The sequence below is a fragment of the Erythranthe guttata genome, chromosome 1 (genome assembly GCF_056151865.1).
Source record: "Erythranthe guttata isolate IM_541 chromosome 1, IM_541, whole genome shotgun sequence".
NCBI classification, from domain to species: Eukaryota; Viridiplantae; Streptophyta; class Magnoliopsida; order Lamiales; family Phrymaceae; genus Erythranthe; species Erythranthe guttata.
This window is the reverse complement of record NC_142533.1, coordinates 499096-518620: the sequence shown is the minus strand read 5'-3', so window position 1 is coordinate 518620 and position 19525 is coordinate 499096. Positions and strand designations below refer to the sequence as shown.

At 33.9% G+C, this 19525-nt stretch overlaps 4 protein-coding genes across 4 annotated transcripts; all 4 read right to left on the bottom strand.

The window, feature by feature from the left end:
- Nucleotides 1-2090: 2090 nt before the first annotated feature.
- Nucleotides 2091-4261, bottom strand: LOC105977067 (uncharacterized). Its single transcript, XM_013002327.2, has 3 exons — nt 4142-4261; nt 3400-4031; nt 2091-2517 (listed from the first exon to the last, which is right to left on the bottom strand). Exons 1-2 carry the CDS (start codon nt 4161-4163, stop codon nt 3400-3402), a joined length of 654 nt encoding a protein of 217 aa, XP_012857781.1. The 5' UTR covers nt 4164-4261; the 3' UTR covers nt 2091-2517.
- A 716-nt stretch (nt 4262-4977) lies between these two features.
- On the bottom strand, nt 4978-8256 carry LOC105977252 (magnesium transporter, putative (DUF803)). Its single transcript, XM_013002554.2, has 9 exons — nt 7803-8256; nt 7042-7140; nt 6826-6955; nt 6525-6613; nt 6206-6262; nt 6062-6120; nt 5810-5930; nt 5564-5712; nt 4978-5390 (listed from the first exon to the last, which is right to left on the bottom strand). Exons 1-9 carry the CDS (start codon nt 7911-7913, stop codon nt 5171-5173), a joined length of 1035 nt encoding a protein of 344 aa, XP_012858008.1. The 5' UTR covers nt 7914-8256; the 3' UTR covers nt 4978-5170.
- A 244-nt stretch (nt 8257-8500) lies between these two features.
- LOC148772519 (uncharacterized) lies at nt 8501-9225 on the bottom strand. The gene has a single exon (XM_088813508.1). It carries the CDS (start codon nt 9092-9094, stop codon nt 8735-8737), a length of 360 nt encoding a protein of 119 aa, XP_088669634.1. The 5' UTR covers nt 9095-9225; the 3' UTR covers nt 8501-8734.
- Nucleotides 9226-15684: 6459 nt separating this feature from the next.
- LOC105952403 (S-adenosyl-L-methionine-dependent methyltransferases superfamily protein) lies at nt 15685-19366 on the bottom strand. The gene is made up of 13 exons (XM_012975949.2): nt 19164-19366; nt 18596-18688; nt 18431-18492; nt 18298-18348; nt 18198-18224; nt 17921-18025; nt 17651-17758; nt 17421-17492; nt 17284-17334; nt 17112-17174; nt 16912-17036; nt 16646-16829; nt 15685-16562 (listed from the first exon to the last, which is right to left on the bottom strand). Exons 2-13 carry the CDS (start codon nt 18678-18680, stop codon nt 15849-15851), a joined length of 1647 nt encoding a protein of 548 aa, XP_012831403.2. The 5' UTR covers nt 18681-18688; nt 19164-19366; the 3' UTR covers nt 15685-15848.
- Nucleotides 19367-19525: the final 159 nt, after the last annotated feature.

Sequence of the window (19525 nt, the reverse complement as noted above, 5' to 3'; positions counted from 1 at the left end):
TGATACTTATCTTAAGATATTCTCTAAAATCTCAATAGATAAGCCTCTGATTAATAAAAATCAGTCTCGATCTACACTCTTCGGTTTTAATTAATTTTTCGTTGTTCATTAATGTCGTAAGGACGAAATGCATATACAAATATAGTTGGCGAAATGCATGCATCAATGACCAAGAAAAACAAGAACATGTATAACAAACACGCAATATTTATTCGAAAAAAAACAATTTATTACAAGGAAATGCTGCTTTTCGTTACTTAATTAACTTGTTCATCACACAGAACTATAAGAATACTGCAAAGCTCCTGGAACCTTCTAGAACCAGCCGCAATGTTTGCCGGAACATGCTGCTGATTTGCGGACAATTTTAAATCGCCCGATTGGGCAGCTGACATGGCAAGTGAAGCGTGACTCTTCGCAGATGTTACGTAATTAATGCCACCTTGCAAGTTTGCATTAACTTCTTTGAGGTATTTTGTAGCAACACTATACTTCTGCCAGCTAATGTGGAACCTCGTTTTTAGTTCCGATCTGTAACGGCTCATGTGTTTGTAAAGATCCCAAATTTGTCTGCCTGTCGTTGTAGCCTGTGCAAGTGCCAACGCGTTGAAACGGGCAAGAGGGTGCGGAAAAAGAGGGCTGCCCGTGTATTGGATCAGAATATTCCGACACAACTCAGGGTTTCTTGTCTTAGGGCAAACCCTATCTACGAGTTCCTTCGTTACTCGTGTGGGGGCGGCCGATGAAGATTTTGCGACGAGTATTGTGAAAAAAATCGAGAGCGTAATTATTGATACGAGAAGAGAGGGCTTCATTCTTGATTTTGTTTTTGAAGAACAGTTTTTTTCTTTTTTTTTTTTCTTTTTTGTGTGTCTAATTTAAATAGGTGGGGGTGTTTTAATTCATTGGCAAATCACATTTAATGATTTGATGAGACAGAATTAATTCTTAATAAAGTTAGAATTAATAAGTGTAAAATAGGGGAAAAATGACTTAATGCAATACTGGAATTCTAAAGTGACAGATAATATGAAACGATGCAGTAATATTAGAAAAACAGTTTTGGAATTCTAAAATAACAGATAATATTGTGTTGACCGGTCAACACAGTAACATTAAAAACGAATAGTACTTTAACATCTCAATTATCTATTATCATCACACCTTATTTAGAGAGATGTAATATTTATTTCTAGTAATAAACCTTTAATTAATTCATCAAATCCCCGGCGATAAAATATTGCAAATCGCAGTTATCATACTCGCTAAATCAGCGAACCTCCTATTATCCTCCAAAATCTCCTGCGATCCATAGAGAAAATTACCATTCAATTTTCTATTGCAGGATTGAACTTGTTCCGCCGCCATCGAAGTGTACATTCTCACGGACGCCGGTTTTCCGTCGCGAATCGCTTTACTAGCATCGTTGAGTAGATTCGCGGCTTTTGTGTACTTGTTCAAGCACTTGTCGTACTTGGTTTTCAATTCTAAACTTTTGTATTTTAGGTTGTCGGAAATACGCCATATCTTCTTTGCCGTTTTCCTGGCGTGTGTCTGAGTAGCCTCTAGTACACTTGCCAGAGGCATAGGAAAGAGTGTGCTGCCTTTGAATTGGTACAGAGTGCTTCGGCAGAAATCTTGGCTCGCGTACGTCGTTTGGTAGCAGATTCTTGCGATGACGTCATCCGTTACGATTACGAAGAAGGGAGTCTTTATTACGGTTATAGGATCTTCATTGGAATCTGTAACAAGAGTAGTACTTTCATCTGATGAACTTGTTACTGCAAGAGATTTTGTGAGCAGTATAGTAAACAAGAATGAACTAACAAGAAAGGGCAACTTCATTTTGTTTTTTCGATTTTCGTTTCTTTTATTTTCTTGGAAACAAATTATGAATCATTTGAGCCTCTCCTAATGTTCTTAAATAGGGGAAATTAATTTGACATTTTTATGTAAATTAAATGTGGTTCTTATCTCATATATCCTTGTAAAATCTCAATAGATAAGCCCCATGATTAATAAAGTAAATTAAAACCAATTTATATTGTCAAAAAATGCATCAATATAATATATAGTAACCAAGAAAACAATAATCTTGAAACTTTTTTATATTGTTCTACGTAGCTTACACATAATTAAGATACATTTAATTATATATAACATCCCATGAATTATTATTTATTCGTAAAATAACAACTTAGGTTATTTAATTTCATCACACAAAGCTATTACGATACGGCAAAGCTCTAAGAACCTTCTAGAACCATCTGCAACGTTCGATGGAACATGTTGCCCGGCCAATTCTCGTTCGCATGATTGACCGGCAGACATTGCAAGAGTAGCGTTACTTCTTACGACATATCTCGCAACGCTAGTTTGCACGAAAACAACATTAGCCTTAGTGAGTCGACTCGAAGCAATACTGTACTTCTGCCAACATTTATGGAACCTCGATTTTAGCTCGGAGTTATTGGCTGAACTGTAAAGGTTCCAAATCTGTTTTCCAGTTGTCTTAGCCTGGTCAAGTGCAATCACATTAATACTTGTAACAGATTTTGGATAAAGCAATTTGCCATTAAATTGGTTGAGAATTGTTTCGCAGAAATTAGGGTTTCCTGTCTTAGGGCAAATCTTACCGATAAGCTGATCTGTTACAGAATTGTTTCTAGGTTTTATGGGTTTGGCTGAAGATTTTGCAACAAGTGTAATTATTATCAAAATCAAGAGATTTGAGCTGAGAAGAGAGAGCTTCTTCATTCTTTTAATTAATTATTTGCATTCTTGATTTTGTCTTAAACTCTTAATTTAAATAGTAATTTGTTACATGTCTTTGTTTAATCTTTGGCAAATCACATTGAATTGATTGACCAAAGTTTTAAAGACAAAATGGGATTAACTTTAGGTGGTGTTTGCAAATGATTATTTAAAATTCAGAAGTTAGTGATTGTGAGTTAAGTTTTAAGTGCTTATTTCTAAAAGTTTGAGGTGTTTGCAAATATTCCGGAAAATGAACTTAAATAAAAAACAGGGTTAGGGGTGCTTTTAAAAAAATAATTTAAAGCATATTATTTTAAGAGAAGCAAAAGTAAAAGTTGATTTTGCAAACACGTGAAAACAACTTATGAGCAAAAACAAGCTGATAATCACTTTAAAAAACTTTTGCAAACACCACCTTAATAATCATTTATAAAGTGATTTTTTTTATTTTTTTAAAGTCATTAATTCAATTAATTAATATAATAATAAAATCAAACCAGATCAGCCTAACTATGTTCATTTAGTAAAAGTCTATGCAAAACTACCAAACAGATTATATTTTTTATTGACAAAAAAATAAATTATTTTATATAAAAAAAAAATTTAATAAATACATGGAGTGTGTAGAAATGAAAATAAAACCTATTTTCGAGAAGAATCTTCTTGATCAGTAGAAGAAGATTGTCTGGCATAAGACAAGGTGCCACTGTGTGATTTGGGGTGGTAGGTTGAAATTTTCCGGCCCTTTTCATCGTACAAAATGCTGTCTTCGTCTTCATCAGGAACCCTACATTTTTCCCCTAATATTATCGTCTTCTTCCATATCGAATCCTCGTGGCTGAATTTCTTGTCCTTGTTCCGCGTCTTCTCCTGCCGCCCAGTCCCGCCGCCGCATCCGCCGCCGCCGAGTACCCTCATACTCATGCTGGACATCAGCTTCGAGGCGGCGGAGTTCGACCGCTGGTGGTGGCGGTGGCAGGAGGCGGTGGAGTTCGACCGGTGGTGGTGAATGCCCGGTGGTGGAGGCAGCGGTTGGTGCTGCTGATCGGTGGCTGTCGTAGGTGATTGATCGGCCGCGTCCGTCAATTGCCCCCCTGAGCTTTCGCCGGCGGCGGCGAACGGCGGTTGTGCGGCTGCGTCATTAGGTATTGTTGTGGCGTCCCCGCCGCCGGTGGTGGAGAAAGGTGAATTGTCATGATCTGGTCGGACTGCCGCATCGACCTGGTCCGGCGGCGGCGTTTTCTTGCGGGATAAAACGCCGCAGAGGAATGAAACTGCGCATGCATGAGATATATAAACTGGTTATTAATATATAATTCAGTTTTCTATATTATATTATATTATATAATAATTAAAAAATAATGAATTGTCTGGTTTGAACAACCTAAAGGAATCTTTCTACCCATGATAGAAGGGAGAAAAGAACAAGAAATTCCGGCCAGGATTGTAATATCTGTCGATCATCAACAAAATTTCATGAATTGATTTATTTTACAGAAAATAAATTAAAAATATTTTTTTAAGGATTGATTGTTTCTTTTTGTTTTGTTTAGGTTGCCGAAAGAGAATGCTTGAATTCAGGGCTGTGGGGAGAAAAGCTAAGGCCAAAAGGGTTTGGCACCTCTATTTTAGACATTTAATTTTGATGGTTAAAATTAGTTATTTGTTGAATAAAATGTTAGTTTTTCATTAATACATATGTTTATAAGTATTTAATAAAATATTGGGTGTCCTTTAGGTACAATTTAACTTGTCAATTGCGTCACTAGAATTATCATGAATTCATACGGATGAAAATGCATTAATTGGGTGTAACTCAGATTATGGTGTGTGTAGATAAACCATAAAATTGATTCGATATATGTACACTTCATTGGGTGTAACACAGATTTGACATTTGTGTGTGTAGATAAACGGTTGGCCTATCGAAAATCTGGAAATCTTTGTACATTGATGCAGGTGTTAAGCGTGTCTGATTAATTAAATAATTAGAATCTTACCATGATTAATTAAACTATGGGACCTTTGTGGGAAAAAAAATGGCTTTATTTATTTAATCTCCCAACAAAACAATTAATATTTTTTTTATCAGGTTTCATCTTATATTAGCAAATCTTATCTTAGTAACTAAACGAGGCATTAGGCCGCTATTAAAAGGCTACTCTAATCGGCCAATATTAGAAGAATATATAGTTGTGTTCAATTTGTTTATCAAATATATAAGCTGAAAACAAACAATCTTGATAGCTCCAATTATCACTGTACATTTATACACTCAAAACAAACGAACCAACGAAACGTTCAAACAAATAGCCTTTTAAGTTGAATCTAACGAATTACATGTTCATGAGCCGAAACAAGTCTTTTTTAATTTGTTAGCATTTTTTCCCCTTTTTTAAATGTCTATAAAAACTCAAGATTTAGCTTTTGAGGGCGACGACATTAATTGATGGAGCGTGGTTGTTTGGATAACCGCACTAGGATTAGAATCTCTTGTACGGGCCAGGCCCGTCTGCCTGAGCCCGAAGTTCCTCTCTGTACCATTTCTTGCAAATCTTCTCCATGGCCTTGGAAGGTGTCTAACCAGCCTTGTTGAAGTTACCAACAAAATCACACCAACAATAATACATAGCCTGCATTATCACAAAATACGATTCTTGATTAGCAACATGAATCCATGATTAATGCTTGGCTTAGTCCATTTATAACTTTTTCGGGCCCGGCCCACAAGTTTATCCTGGCAACCAAACGCGGCCTTAACAGACTAAAAAAACGTTGCCATAAGAGGAGGAAAAAAAATGGATACCATCCAAGAAGAAGCGTTAGTCGAGCCATGGGAGCTGAAGGCAATCTTTCACCCAATGCAAACATGCCAGCAAGTACACCTGTCACAATCGAAGCCACAGCTGCACACGTGGACACAACAATTGCCCTTCCATGCTTTAAACCACGGGTCTGCTTGGAAATTTTGGAAAAAAAAAACAATGAGTTATTACATTTTGTGTAGCTTTAACTAATATTAAGAAATACTATTAAAAAAATTATTTATTACCTGGTAAACAAATCCAGAACCACTACAGCAAATGCTGATTGAAACGCAAATGGGGAGTAATAGCTTAGAAAAACCCTGCTCCAAGAATACAAATCCCATCTTCGATATTACAGATGCCATCCTGCAAATTATATTACATGTGTTATTTTTATTTTTATTTTTTTTTTCTCCTTTATAAGAAGGCTCGATAGAAAAGCAGATAATGAATAATCCACATTAATACTTGTTCTTAGGTTAAATATATAACAGTACCCGAACAAAATGCCGGATTGTAAACCATAAATGATTTCTTCAACCACTTCATATTGCATCTGCAATGTCAAAGAGGCAAATAATTTAGATTAAGTTCATCAAGTTAATAGCATAATATCTCCAATTACGATTTTTTTAATATACCAACTCTTGTTCTCTTCTTTGGCGTCTATAAACACGAAGCCATCCATTAAGAAGTACCTACAATGAGCAAAAGTTTTACGGTTAAGACAACTCAAATTTGAATAGAAATGAACGTTCTCTCTTCAATTATCTTTTAATTCTTTACGTTGTAGAAAAAAATATAATCTTTAAGTAATAGTCGAATGAACCAATGTTCAAAAATATCATCAAAATCGGCATCAATTAGTAAACTAGAAGACACACAACGAAATAATGAAGTTTTGAATAGAAGACATTTTCATGACTATGATAAGATGTTGAATAAAGGTAAGATACCTACAAACAAGAAAGCAACGACAAATGCGAGCCACGGTAAATGAAAAACCGAGATGGAAGACGACTTTTGCTCTTCCCCTCCAGCACCTACACCTGGCAAAATACAATGCAACAAGTTAGCTAGTTAGCTAGTTCGATACAGCAAATATTTGAGCATAGAGAAGACTATTTTTGTGTTCGGGTATTTTCTCACATTATAGTCGGGAAACATCAAGAACCCTAATTAAGAAACAAACTGATCCAAAATCTTACTGCAAATGGAGGAATCTCAGTGTCTAACTTGCACTAGAAAGAACGTATATTACCTATAGTGCCGATACCGGCCAAAGCAATTCCTATCCAGTCAATAGCATTCATGATTTCCTTGAGATAAAAATGGGAAAAGACGGAAAGAATAGCAAGTCCGCAGCCAGAAACGGGTTGAATGACTGACACCTGCCAAAGATAAAAATCTTCGGATTAAGAAACTACCATAACTTATCAGAGTACAAAAATAGCAGACGAGGTTTGATGGAATTTACAGGGGCCTGAGAAAGTGCTAGCAACATCAAAACAGCTCCGAAAATATCCATCAAGAAGCCGAGTATCCAATCTCTGTTGGAAGCATATGCTTTTATCACCTGTCAATACAAATAACTTGTCATATCTATTCTTCTTATGTCGATTTGAATGACACACCCTTCAATATTACAAACAAAAAATGGGAAAATTTGAAGAAAATACAGACCAAAGGATAAAAGAAAAAAAAAAGGGATAGTCTCTCCGTATTTCGTGTTGTTAGAGAATTGAAACAAACTTAAACTATAGAGAATTTACAACCAATCGGGCATCAAAAGCGAAGGCTGAAACACTTTTTCTTGATATATCACAATAAAGATCATTTATCTATGAGGCTAGATCATTCACAAAGAATTTTCCTCATAATCAATAAAAATGTGTTATTCACAATCAGCTTCACAATTCAAAAGGATAAGCATTCTACTCTAAGAAGTCCATGAATAAAAATTCCCCAATCACAAAATAAATGGATAAAAAAACCTTGACCATTCTAATAGAAAAACCATCAAGAACAAAAATTGAATTAACCAGGTGAAAAGATGAATCTGCATCTGTTTATAGAAATACAGAGATAACTACATTCATTAACACAGAATAAATAAAGATCCAACCAAAAGAGTTACCCAAATCCAAAAGCCCAGAAATCATTTAACACATATGGCATCGAAAAACACATATCGGTAGAGTAATACACACACATATACATACACATGCATATACATACCTTGAGCTTCAAAGAGAGAGGTGGGAGAATGAGGGTGCCTTTCTTCTGGAGGACTTTTCCGATGTTATTTCCGGCGGTGGCCGCCACCGTTAAGCAAATCGATTCCCACATCGCTCCCCCTCCACCTCCCTTTTGCCTTTTTTTTTTCTTCTTTGCTAATTTCTTTCTTTATTTCTCTATCGATTGACGCATTCGATATAATCTTACAAAAAAATAAGTGAGATTGCGTGAATTTGTAATGTATATATATGAGCAACCTGCGAAGATCTCTGTCGATTATCACAGATCTCCGTCGAATTTCCGTCGATTAACCGATTGAATTCTTAGGGATTTTGTTGGGCTGTCGTTTTCTTGAAAATGTGAATTCTAAAATTTAGAGTATTTAATAATATTTTAAATCTGATTTTATTATTATTATTATTATTATTATAAAAGCATCATTATTAAGAGTAATGGTTTTTAACCAATTGGGCATTATAGGCAATATAGCTGCATAAATATTTCCAAAGGTCAAACTTTGACATTTAATTAGCACATACTACAATTACATAGAGAGGGGCTAAAATGGTATTTTCTTAATAACAAAGTCTTACTACATTTATTTTAATAAAATGAAATTCGACTCGACCTCAAACTCAATTAAAAAAATATAGAGTATCTACACAAAATTAGGACACATGATTTTAATATGTATTCGATTCGATTAAAGCTCGTTTAAACTTGTTTTGATTGCTTATCAAACCAAACTCAAACACAATCTAAAAAAACTCACGAAAATCGAACAAAAACTTGAACAAACATACATTCAATTCGCTCGACAGATTTACACTCTTGCACTAAAACCACTCCTTAAGAACAATATATAATTTATTAATTAATTTAATAATAATAAATAAATAAAAGAAGAAGAAGGCCCCTATGAGGTGATTGAATCACCACCGTCCATAAAGCACCTGAGAATAGGTGTCCTTAAGCCACCTAAAGCTCTTACGAAAAGACCCTTTTACCCTTCCCTGTACAGAGTACACTTTGTAACCAGCTACCCTCGTCTTCCTCTGAAACTCAGCATCATTCAAACTCCATGATTTTGAAATTGATGACCCATTATTATTGCTCCTCCCCTTCTTCAGCTTCTGGGGTGGCAACGGCGGCGGCGGTGGCTGCGCGGCGGCGTAGCGGTGTGCAGAGGTGGAAGAAGAAGAAGAAGTGTAGGAAACACTGTAAGACCTGAAATCATAAGGCTGTATTTGCATTTTCCCATCACTACATGACTTTGATCTGTAATCCGCCATGGATTTTCTTGGAGTTTCTTTTGATATGAGGTGCGGAAAAAAAGAGTTGGTGTTTATTTTATGTGTATTTTTTTGAGTTGTGTTTTGACAGGTAAGAGGAGAGGGAAAATTGGCTTTTATTCTTTTATTTTTGAACTTGTTTATTTTATTTTATTTTATTTATTATATTATTTAAAAAAAAAAAGGTAAGTTGTTAATAAAATTGAATTACTGGATTAACAGAATAATATATACAAAATTGAGGCAATTATTCATGAAACAATTGTAGTGGAGCATGTGCAAGTTGTCTTTGTATAAAGTGGCTATAATTGATGACAATTATGTGTAGTTATTCAAACTTTGAGTAATGACAATTTAAATAAAAACGAAAATTATTGAAAATAAAAGATGAGTTATATAGAATATTTATAAATATACTCCTACACTTTTAATATTTACACATTTCCCCGAAGTTTGCGTATCCCTGTTTTTGGAACATGCCGTTTACCCGTATCCGTTTCCTCGTATCGCCGTTTCTGTTTCCGTGCTACGCAGCATACAACCGAATAAACATAAAGAAGACAGATTTTGGTAAAGATGTAATATGAAACTGATCATGTTCTGTGGCATTAGCAACTCCCAAAATCTGGCAAAACCCCACACCACAAAATTGACATAAATTCTTGTTTAATATTATTGATTGATTTCCAGCCTAATAATAATAATAATCAAAATAAAAATAAAAGTATGTGCGAATTGGGCCTCCATTCTTATGTTTTAAGCCTGTTTTAATTTAATTAATGCTTTAGCATTTTTATTTTTATCTATTGGACTAATTTATATTCATGGGCCTTCTTCGTTATTGATGGACCTTTCTCCTTTGTTTAATTACATTATGGGCTACTTTGTCATGATATCTATAATTTAGGCCCACGAAACTATTTAAAGGGAAAAAAAAAATACAATTTACGCTCGCCAAAGTTGTAAAGTATGTAATTGTTTGATATAAGTCAAATATAAATCTGAAATTCGAAAAAATACACGAGCCGAGATTGAGTCTATAGTGATAGGCCCGAAACGAGCTTGAGCCTATATAGTATGAGATTCTATGGTATCTGAGCTTGAGTCAACCCAAATTCAATTCATCAACTGAAATTATTCGACATTAGTATGTGACGTTGATATTTGTTGATTGATATTGATGTATGTAGATACCCACAATCACTAAAAAAAATTGAATGAATATTGTGGATGGGGCTGCAAGCACGTTAAAAAGAGGTTTGTGATGTTGCCAATCAAATGGCAAGGGTGCATCCACGTTTCATAGAATAACATTCCCCCAATTGCTCAAAGATGACAAGATAATTCAAGATAGATTTGACAAATATTCAACTTCACCAAAAAAAAAAAAAAAAATCATTTGACCAATCATACATGATATTATCTTCCTCACTCACTACCACAAGTTTCTTATCGAACAAACCAACTTGTGTAACGGGTGGAAACTCGAACGAAATTTCCTTTTTCTTTGGATTGAAATTGAAATTTAAATTTAAATATATAAGAGAATTAAAAAAATTATTCATTTTGAAATTATATATGTATGTATATCAAAATAATTCAACAAAAGAAATGAGAAAATAGAAAATTAAATTGATCCAAAGTCCAACCTTCTAGAAAAGGAAAATGATGCGAACACAAATGACACCTCATAGGAGGAATCCATCCACTACTTCCATAAAGGGCAAGTTTCTTTATTTATCCAATCACTTTTGTAGCCACATCATGTCATCATTTGTTTCACAAAACCCTATTACAAAGTACAATTATAGTAGCCCTAATCTAGTACATTAATCATATGACTAACCAATTATACTTAATTCCTTAATCACATCCATCATTAGCCGGCTAATTATGACACACATACCTAGCTCCTAGCTCGGTCGTTTATATGCTACACTCGGTGAAAGTTACATCAGGCCGACTTTTACTGTTAATCTACACATATCAATGCAGGTGTGTGTATACGCGCGCACGCATGCTTATGAATAGTAAAGATCTATCAGATGTAGCATAGTATATATAAATCTAGCTAGCCCTAACTGCTTATCATGCACAACCTCGTTCAAAAGAGGTACATCATTTTCATATCTAGGGTTGTTAACTACTTCTTAATGTAGTAAAGTTTAATAAGTCTACTGTCTGAGTTTTTAAGTTCTCGATGTTCTGTAAAGTTGAATTTATCTCGAAAACGTCAAGTTTTTTGGCGTATTCTGAAAGATAAGTTATTGTAGTTGCTTCAATCCTTAACATAAAGCCATGGAGGTCGTTTCGAGCACTCGTGTCGCTAAATATTAGAGCTTTATTGCATTAATTATTAAGCACTCGTATTCGATCTAATTGTTAAAAAATGGTTCATATTATCAGTATTAGCAAAAACTCTTCAATTATTCGGCGAACTATCCTCTAAAAATTCATTTATAACACGAGAATTTTTTTAACAAATCGATATAAAGATAAATTTAAAAATATTAATTTAAGGGGTAACTAATTAGCCAAATATTAAACCACTCTTCACGAAAGAGCCTGCTACTTTAATTTGTACCAACGATTATTCTTCTGTAGTTCACCATTATAATAATCATTTTAGTTAGTTGTTCATTAATTAATAATTAATAATAAATAATTAATATAAATTAATAAAAAGCATAGATACTTTATGCTGCTCTGAAGGCGCACAAGATGCCGACGCGTGGGTTTATACCACTCAAATCTCTGTCCACCTCCTATTGGTTGGTTATCCGCGTTGCTTTGAGCACTGCCTTTATTTTATTTTATTTTATACTTTCTTAATTTCTTTTTTGACAAACACGTGTTAGCAACTAAATGGGCGAATTTTACAAGAAAAATTAAATTTTGCTTAATGGATCTTATGTCCCTTGATCCATTATAGAAAATTGGTGGGCCCAATAGAATGGGCCCAACACAAATTTAGCTGAAACTCTCTATATTATATCATATGTTTTTAAACGTTTAAATAATTCATATATATATATATATTTTATGAGAATATAACATAAAAAAAGAAAAATGAATATAAAGTTGGAGCAAAAAGTCAAAACTGAATTATTGCAAGTTGTCATTCAATAATAATATATAAAAAAACAACTGAAGAAATACATGACTTCATCTTACAGAATATTGATTGATCAATTATTAAAACCCTACTGGTATATATTGAAATAAAATAAGTGAACAAATCCTAATAAAAGTAGAACACAAATATGTATATATTAATAAAGTGAGATCCCAAATTTATCCTCTGCAAATTAAAGAAGAGCATCACCCCCATCTCCATTGATCATTGATTGGTGAATTATATATATTTGAAGTATATATATATATATATACATACATACATACATATATATAAATTTGTGCAACTTGTATGCATGAATGAACATATTCTTTCCAAGTCAATACCCTTTTCTCCTATTGGATGAATTATTGTTGAATCATTATATTCATATATTTATGATCTTACTTACTGGAAGTTTGTATATATATATATATATATATATATATATATATATATATATATATATATATATATATATATATATATATATATAATATGAGGGGCGGCCAATAGGACATAGACAACTTTGTGATCCTCAAATGAAGGAAGAATAAAAATGATATGAGTGGAAAACAACATTTGTGTTTTGTCACTAATATTCATAATTATGTTTTTTTCTTTTTTCTGAGGATTTATATATGGAGAAATGGTCTAGTTAGTTAATTAATTTGTGCATGTATTATATTACACGATTAGTTGACATGTATGAAAATCAATTACCAAAATGAAATCAATTATATTGCCAAAAATGAAAATTTATGATAATAATAAATAAATGGTGGTGGATAGAATTATTATATATGTAGAGAGACTTCATCTGTGTGTAGGTCAGCTCCGATAAGAGGGATAGGCCTCCATTCCATTGGCTGGTAAAAAGAAATTTATTTAGAATAACAAGATGCATCGGTATGTGTAATTTTTTGCATGTCTGATGTCTAGTCTCATGTGATATATTTAATTTCAATATAATTATATTTAATTTAATTTAATTAATTAAATGTTTTTAATATTAGATATATAGATAGCAGCTTGTTTGGGAAGGGGTGACCGTCATCAGAATTATTCAGAAGACGATAAGAGACACACAGACACACAGTGGGGTGTGTGTGTGGGGGGGGGTGACGTAGTAGAGCAATTAATAATAAAATAATATATTGGGGATATGAAAAGATAAACCCCCACATTTATTCCCATTAATTATAGAGATAGAGATAGAAGGGAATTATGATTATTGGAAGAACCGTTAACTTTGCCTCCTACTCCTATATAAAGGGACAAATTGTGCCTGCATTTCTTCACACATCCAATTCTAAACCATAGCTGCTGCAGCTTGGTTTCTCTCTTTCTTGAGGGTTTCCTAGCTATAATTATTATTTAACTAATTAATTTAGGGTTCTTCCTTCCTAAATTGATATGTATATATACTATATATATGTTGGTGGGGTTGAGTTGTTGTGATATATATTCATGGATCTGATCTCATCTGATGGAAGGGGGTAATTATTAAATATAAATAAAGGGAGGTGACAGAAGAGAGTGAGCACAAATGGTGTTTTCTTGCATGATTTCTCTTCACATGCTTGATTCTATGTGTGCTCACCCTCTCTCTGTCACCCCCGTCTCTCTCTCTCTCTCTAGAATCTCTCTCTCTCTCTCTCTCTCTCTCTCTCTCTCTCTCTCTCTCTAGAATCTCTCTCTCACACACACACACACACACACACACACACAATACTGTTATACTAGGTGTTATTGCAGGTTCATTTTCTGCAGCTGCAGCCGTATATATATATATGCCGGGGACAGAAGAAATTACCACTGATGATCATCGATCTGCTGTGTGTTTTTTGTTCATGATTTTACCTGTCAGTTATTTTCAAGATTTTTGCAGACTCAACCCTAGCTCGGTAGGTGTTTGTTGCAAATTGGAGGATATATATATATATATAAAATTAAATCGAAGCATCATCATCATTAATTAGGGTTCTTGAAAAAATTCACAAAGGGTTTCAGATCTTGATCCGTAAAACTAGCTACCTCGCTAATCAATTGTTGTCTTTCTCTCACATCTTAATAACAAAATAACACACTCTTAATTACCTTTTTCCATTTCTTGCAGCAGATAATTTTGACCGCCGATGAGGGCGGTTTGTGGGCATTAATTCTGATGATGCTTTTTTTTCTTTTTCTTTTCTGTTTTTTTTTTTTCCCTTTTTTTGTTCTTTTGTGCTCAACTTTTGGACTTCTCCTGATTGGGTTGAATTTCCTTTCTCTATCTCTACACCACTGACCTAATTCTCTCTCTCTCTCTCTCCCTCTTATTAATGTTGGATATTGGGGTATATGATCTGAAAATGTCCAGTAGTTGTTTTAACTGGATCTGTACATATAAAAGAAAAAACATGCCCTAATTAATGTACAAGTATTATTTTTGTTATAAGCTAATTCACTTGTCTATTACCCCTTTTTTTTTCTTTTTCTGCAGGCTATTTTGCAGTGTTGATTACTTATTACAGGATTCCAAAGTACATCCTTCGACAAAACAAATAGATATTGAAATATAGATATTTAAAGTATGTATGTATAATAACGTCATTATTTATCAAGGAAAGGGGTCTACCCCCTTTTTCACTTTGTATTTTATATTTAGGGTTTAGTTTATGGAGGTGTTTATTCTACCATGATTATGGTACATCAGATTCTATTTTAGATATAAATAGAATATAATGATGATGATGATGATCATAGGTTTTTTAATTGAGTTCATACAATCAGTTAATTAGTATAATTCTGAGATTGCACTTTTTTAAGGATTAATACCTTAATGTATTTCCCATAATCTAGTTTAAGTTTCAAAGAAATATACATTGGTTAAATATTATGAACTCCATTAAAACTTGTTCGAACTCAACTCAATTGTTTATCAAACTGAGCAAGCTCAAAAACAATTTTAAAAGCTCGATAAAAATTCAAATAAGTGTGAACACATGCGTTTAACTCGACTAGGTTCATTGACACCCTTTTTTGTGGACCATTAAGCTGATCTGGGAAATTAAATATAATTAGTATAGTAGTGTGAGTGGGTGAATAGTGGTTGGATTAGATTAAGGAAACATCTTTCAAACCTATTTTAAACTGTAAACTGCTCCCTAATGCCTAGCTATATACCTGTTTTAATAAAAATTAGTTGGTCTTTTTTTACAATTTAATTAATTAAAGAGAAAGCAAGAACAAGGTACTTAAACAAATAATTTATTTCGGCTCATTCGAATAAAATAAGATCAACATATATATATAATCCGTACGTTAATGGGACTGCGAATGTCACGCTTGTTAGCTTAATTTTTAGAGTTTGGACCACTGCATGCTTTAATTAAGTATGCTTTCATTAATATTTAATTATCTTTAATTACCGGATAAATGGCCAGTTGGTCTAGTGTAGGGCTAACATTTTTGGGTTTGCAAAATCAACCTATTTTTGTGGCAATTTTAGTACTATTTCCACGTCAGCAATTGAGATTTCTATTTCAACATTTTTAGTTTCGAGTTCGAAAAAAGCAAAAATGGAAAAAAAACACACGAAGACGAAGACGCACGCGCGCATCACAATGTAGTATCGAAGTGCGAAAAAATAATCACCTAAGCAATGTGAAAGTACATAATATTAAGTGCTGTGGATGGAACTTCATATTGGCAATTAGATAACCAATTCTTGATGATGCCTCCATAAGAGCTATTTGAGGTCTCGTCAGATTCCGGCCACCTCTCCACCAGTTTGAATCCATATCGAGCTGCAGCCGAGAGTATACAAGCCTCGTCAACTCTCCGCAAAACATGGCACAGAATCAAACCTCGGTCTTTGTTACTTTCTCCAGATACACCGGTCGATATCAATGCTCTGGCGGTAGCAAATAACGGTATAATTGCCTCCTTTACGTAAGTCACATCCGTGCCAATTATGATGTCAAAACCTATATCGCTCAGTTTCTTGATGGCCTCTGTATCTTCTTCATTCCCCCACTCGAGCCTCTTCACGTGCAAAGAATCGAGAAACTGTGGTTTGACATTTAAAGCTACGTTTTGGGTCAGCAAATCGAGGGCTTTTGTGTCTCCGTCGGTGGCTACCACTAGATTGGCCGATCCGACGGCTATCATTGAACAGACTCCTGCGCATCCACATCCGAGTTCTAAAACCCTTTTTCCGGAAGTGATTTCTTGATTGGCTGCAAGGACGGAAGCCATTAGCCTTGCAGATTCCCAGAGCATCAAACCGGTTGATGGGCAGGTATGTTGATACTCTTTTGATAGGACTTTGATCTTGAAGAAGTAATCCCTTATAGAAATCTCTATAATCTATAAGAAAAATACAAAATAAATTTTCAGATTCAGGTCTCTTAAGACAAAACGAAAATAAATAAATTAATGGCAATCAGTACCTCTTCACTCGAAGATGAAATACCGAACATTTCTACAGCCACTCCATCTGATATATCGATTTCAAATCCATTAACATCGTCTTTTCTTTCACAACCCTCTTGTAGATGTACTGATTCATCTTTAGTCTTGGCACCAGAAATGCATTTAGTGTCGGCTAACTGAAATACGGCTTGAACCCACCGCCTGTAACAGAATCGCAGTTTTTAAAAGGACAACAAAAAATCAGAAATGCGTTCAGAAACATAAGAAACACGCAAAAACTTACCGATTCATTACAAGCTCTCTTGATCTGTTTTCCACTTGTTTGCAGCACAAGACATGTTCTACCATACTAAATCCATTTTCTTCAAAAAGATTTCTTAAGAACTCGTCTGCGAAGTAGAATGCTCGCTGACAGAAAAATGGATGCTATAAGAAAACTGGATATATTCATCGAAATTCAAGAAGTATTAGTAAGCAACTTACAGTCCCATCACCCCTAACGTAGAAGTTCTCGCTGATCTTTTGTTCCTTGCCAGTGAAACGCTCCTGTTTGTATGGCAGTATATATAGCATTAGGATATTTCAGCATAAAATTAAACAAGAATTTAAATAGGTCCGAAAAAAAGTTAATCATTCTGCTGCAAGATCAGAATACCTGAGCTAGATCACCAATTGCATAATCACGAAACAGTATACGACCATTTGGCTAGATATGGAAAATAGGGTCATGTTAGCATAAGTTAAGCGTAAATTGAATGGAACAATGTGATTGTGCAAATTTTCAGTACTCACCTTGAGAACTTTTCTGATATTTTGTACTACTGTAGGCATTTTCTCTGGCGACACTGCAGATAAAACGAACATCTACTTAAAAGAGTCAGCTAGCATGCATTAAATCGACACTTCGTTGTCAAAAGAAAACAAATCTGATTTTAAGAGCAATTTATAATTACCAAACATCTTGAAAAATGAAAAATAAAAATCTTTAAATCAGCACCAACTAAAACTAATTAATTAATTACCATAGTTACGATGTCCACTGAAGAAGGAGCAAGTTGCACACTCAGATCATCTATGGTAAGATCAGAAACAAATGCATTGACTCTGGCCTCTGTGAAGTCCTTGTGCATCTAGAATTTACAAAAAAGTCGAAACCAGTGTGTCAATAGTTGTAAACTGTGAAGATCATCTTAATTGGCACTTGTAAGGTGTATGACAAATTTGAAACATAAGAGTGAAGAAAATTTGAAAATTCATCCAAAAAAAAAAAAAAAAAGAAACAGAAATCTAACCTTAACCAAATTGACAGCACGCGGTGAAAAATCACAAGCATGTACAAATATATCCGGGTATGCTGCAAGCAAGGGAAATATAGTATTTCCAGCTCCACAACCGACCTGGTAAACAGGAAGCTTTAACAACTCAAGTGCATGTATCGAAATATGAAGAATAAAGGGATATGTCAACTTCCCGAAATGACAAAGCTGCCCTCAGGATACAATCTCATGGCATAAAGCGGATAAGTGGCGTAATAGAATAATATTAAATTAAATCCTAAATAGTGGATACCTCTAGAATAGCCTTTGTTCCTTCTTCCTGCAAAAGTTGTAGCCAGTGTATTAGGACCAAGCTCGATTAACAGAAGCATATAATTATATTTAGAACTTACAGAGAAGTGGTGCCCCCATTCCTTCTCCAAATAATGACGATCCTTAAAGAACTAGAGAATGTGCAAAAAAAAGAAGCATTCAGATATTAAGCATTTGGCAGGAAAGAAGAATAAGTAAACAAAAGAAACTAACCTTGTCTTGATGGCGCTTGTAAAAGATATCCCAGTACTTCTTTGCATCTTTTTCATACTTATCTGCCGCAACAGAAACTCGGTATTAGCACATTAAACACTTGCATTTCAACTATTAGGAGAATTATTTATGACAAAGAAAAGAAAAGGTTTAAAGAAATGTGACCTCTCCAGAAAGCAGATACTTCATCATTAGAAGGTGAATATATTTGTATCTTCCCTTGTTGTACTACGTCCGATGGGGATGCCATTGCTACACCTACATTTTCTACTATATCAAAAATTGGATAAAAGAAGATTCGAAAATTCCAATCAAAGCATCTCTTACCTTCGAGTGAAGTAGTAAAGTTAAAAAAACAAAGGCATGTAATGCAACCTTCAACTCAACTAATTAAGCAACAAATATAGAAGAAAAGTTGAAATCATTGGTGAGGTTCGAACTTATAACTAAATACATTTCAAGGATTAATATTGCAATATTGAAAATTGACGAAAATAAAAAAATGGATCACTGATCCACATTCAGCTAACAAATCAACAAGTGAATTACGATTGCCCATAAGATAGCTGAATTGCATCATACATTTACGAAGATTGGCAAATTACATTGCACGAATTTCAAAGAATCAAGCAATTTAATTATCAATTAACAAATATTTTAACAAATTAAAAAAAAAAAAAAAAAAAAAAGTGAGAATCTACTGGAAACCGGAAGGAAGAAGATTAAAGCATACCTTATTGGCCTACTAGCGAAGAAATAGGAATCAAACAGCTGCTTGAAAATTAACTGGTTCTGATTTTGAGCGAAACCTGAAAACAATTCAACGGAGGGACGTTTAGTTGAAGTGTTGTAAACCCTTGCAGCCCGTGGGAGTGTTTTTTAAGTTTTTTATTTATTTCTTTATCTTCTTTTAATTTTTTTTTTTTATTTTAAGTTATTGAAAATCCATTTATCTTTTTATTTATTTATTTTAGCTTTTAAGAGTTTTTTTTTTTTATGGGGAAAAAATTAGAAATTTAAATTCTCTTGAACAAATTATGTTGCATGGTTTTTATGTTTGTCGATGACAATACCATATAAGCTTATGGAAAAATG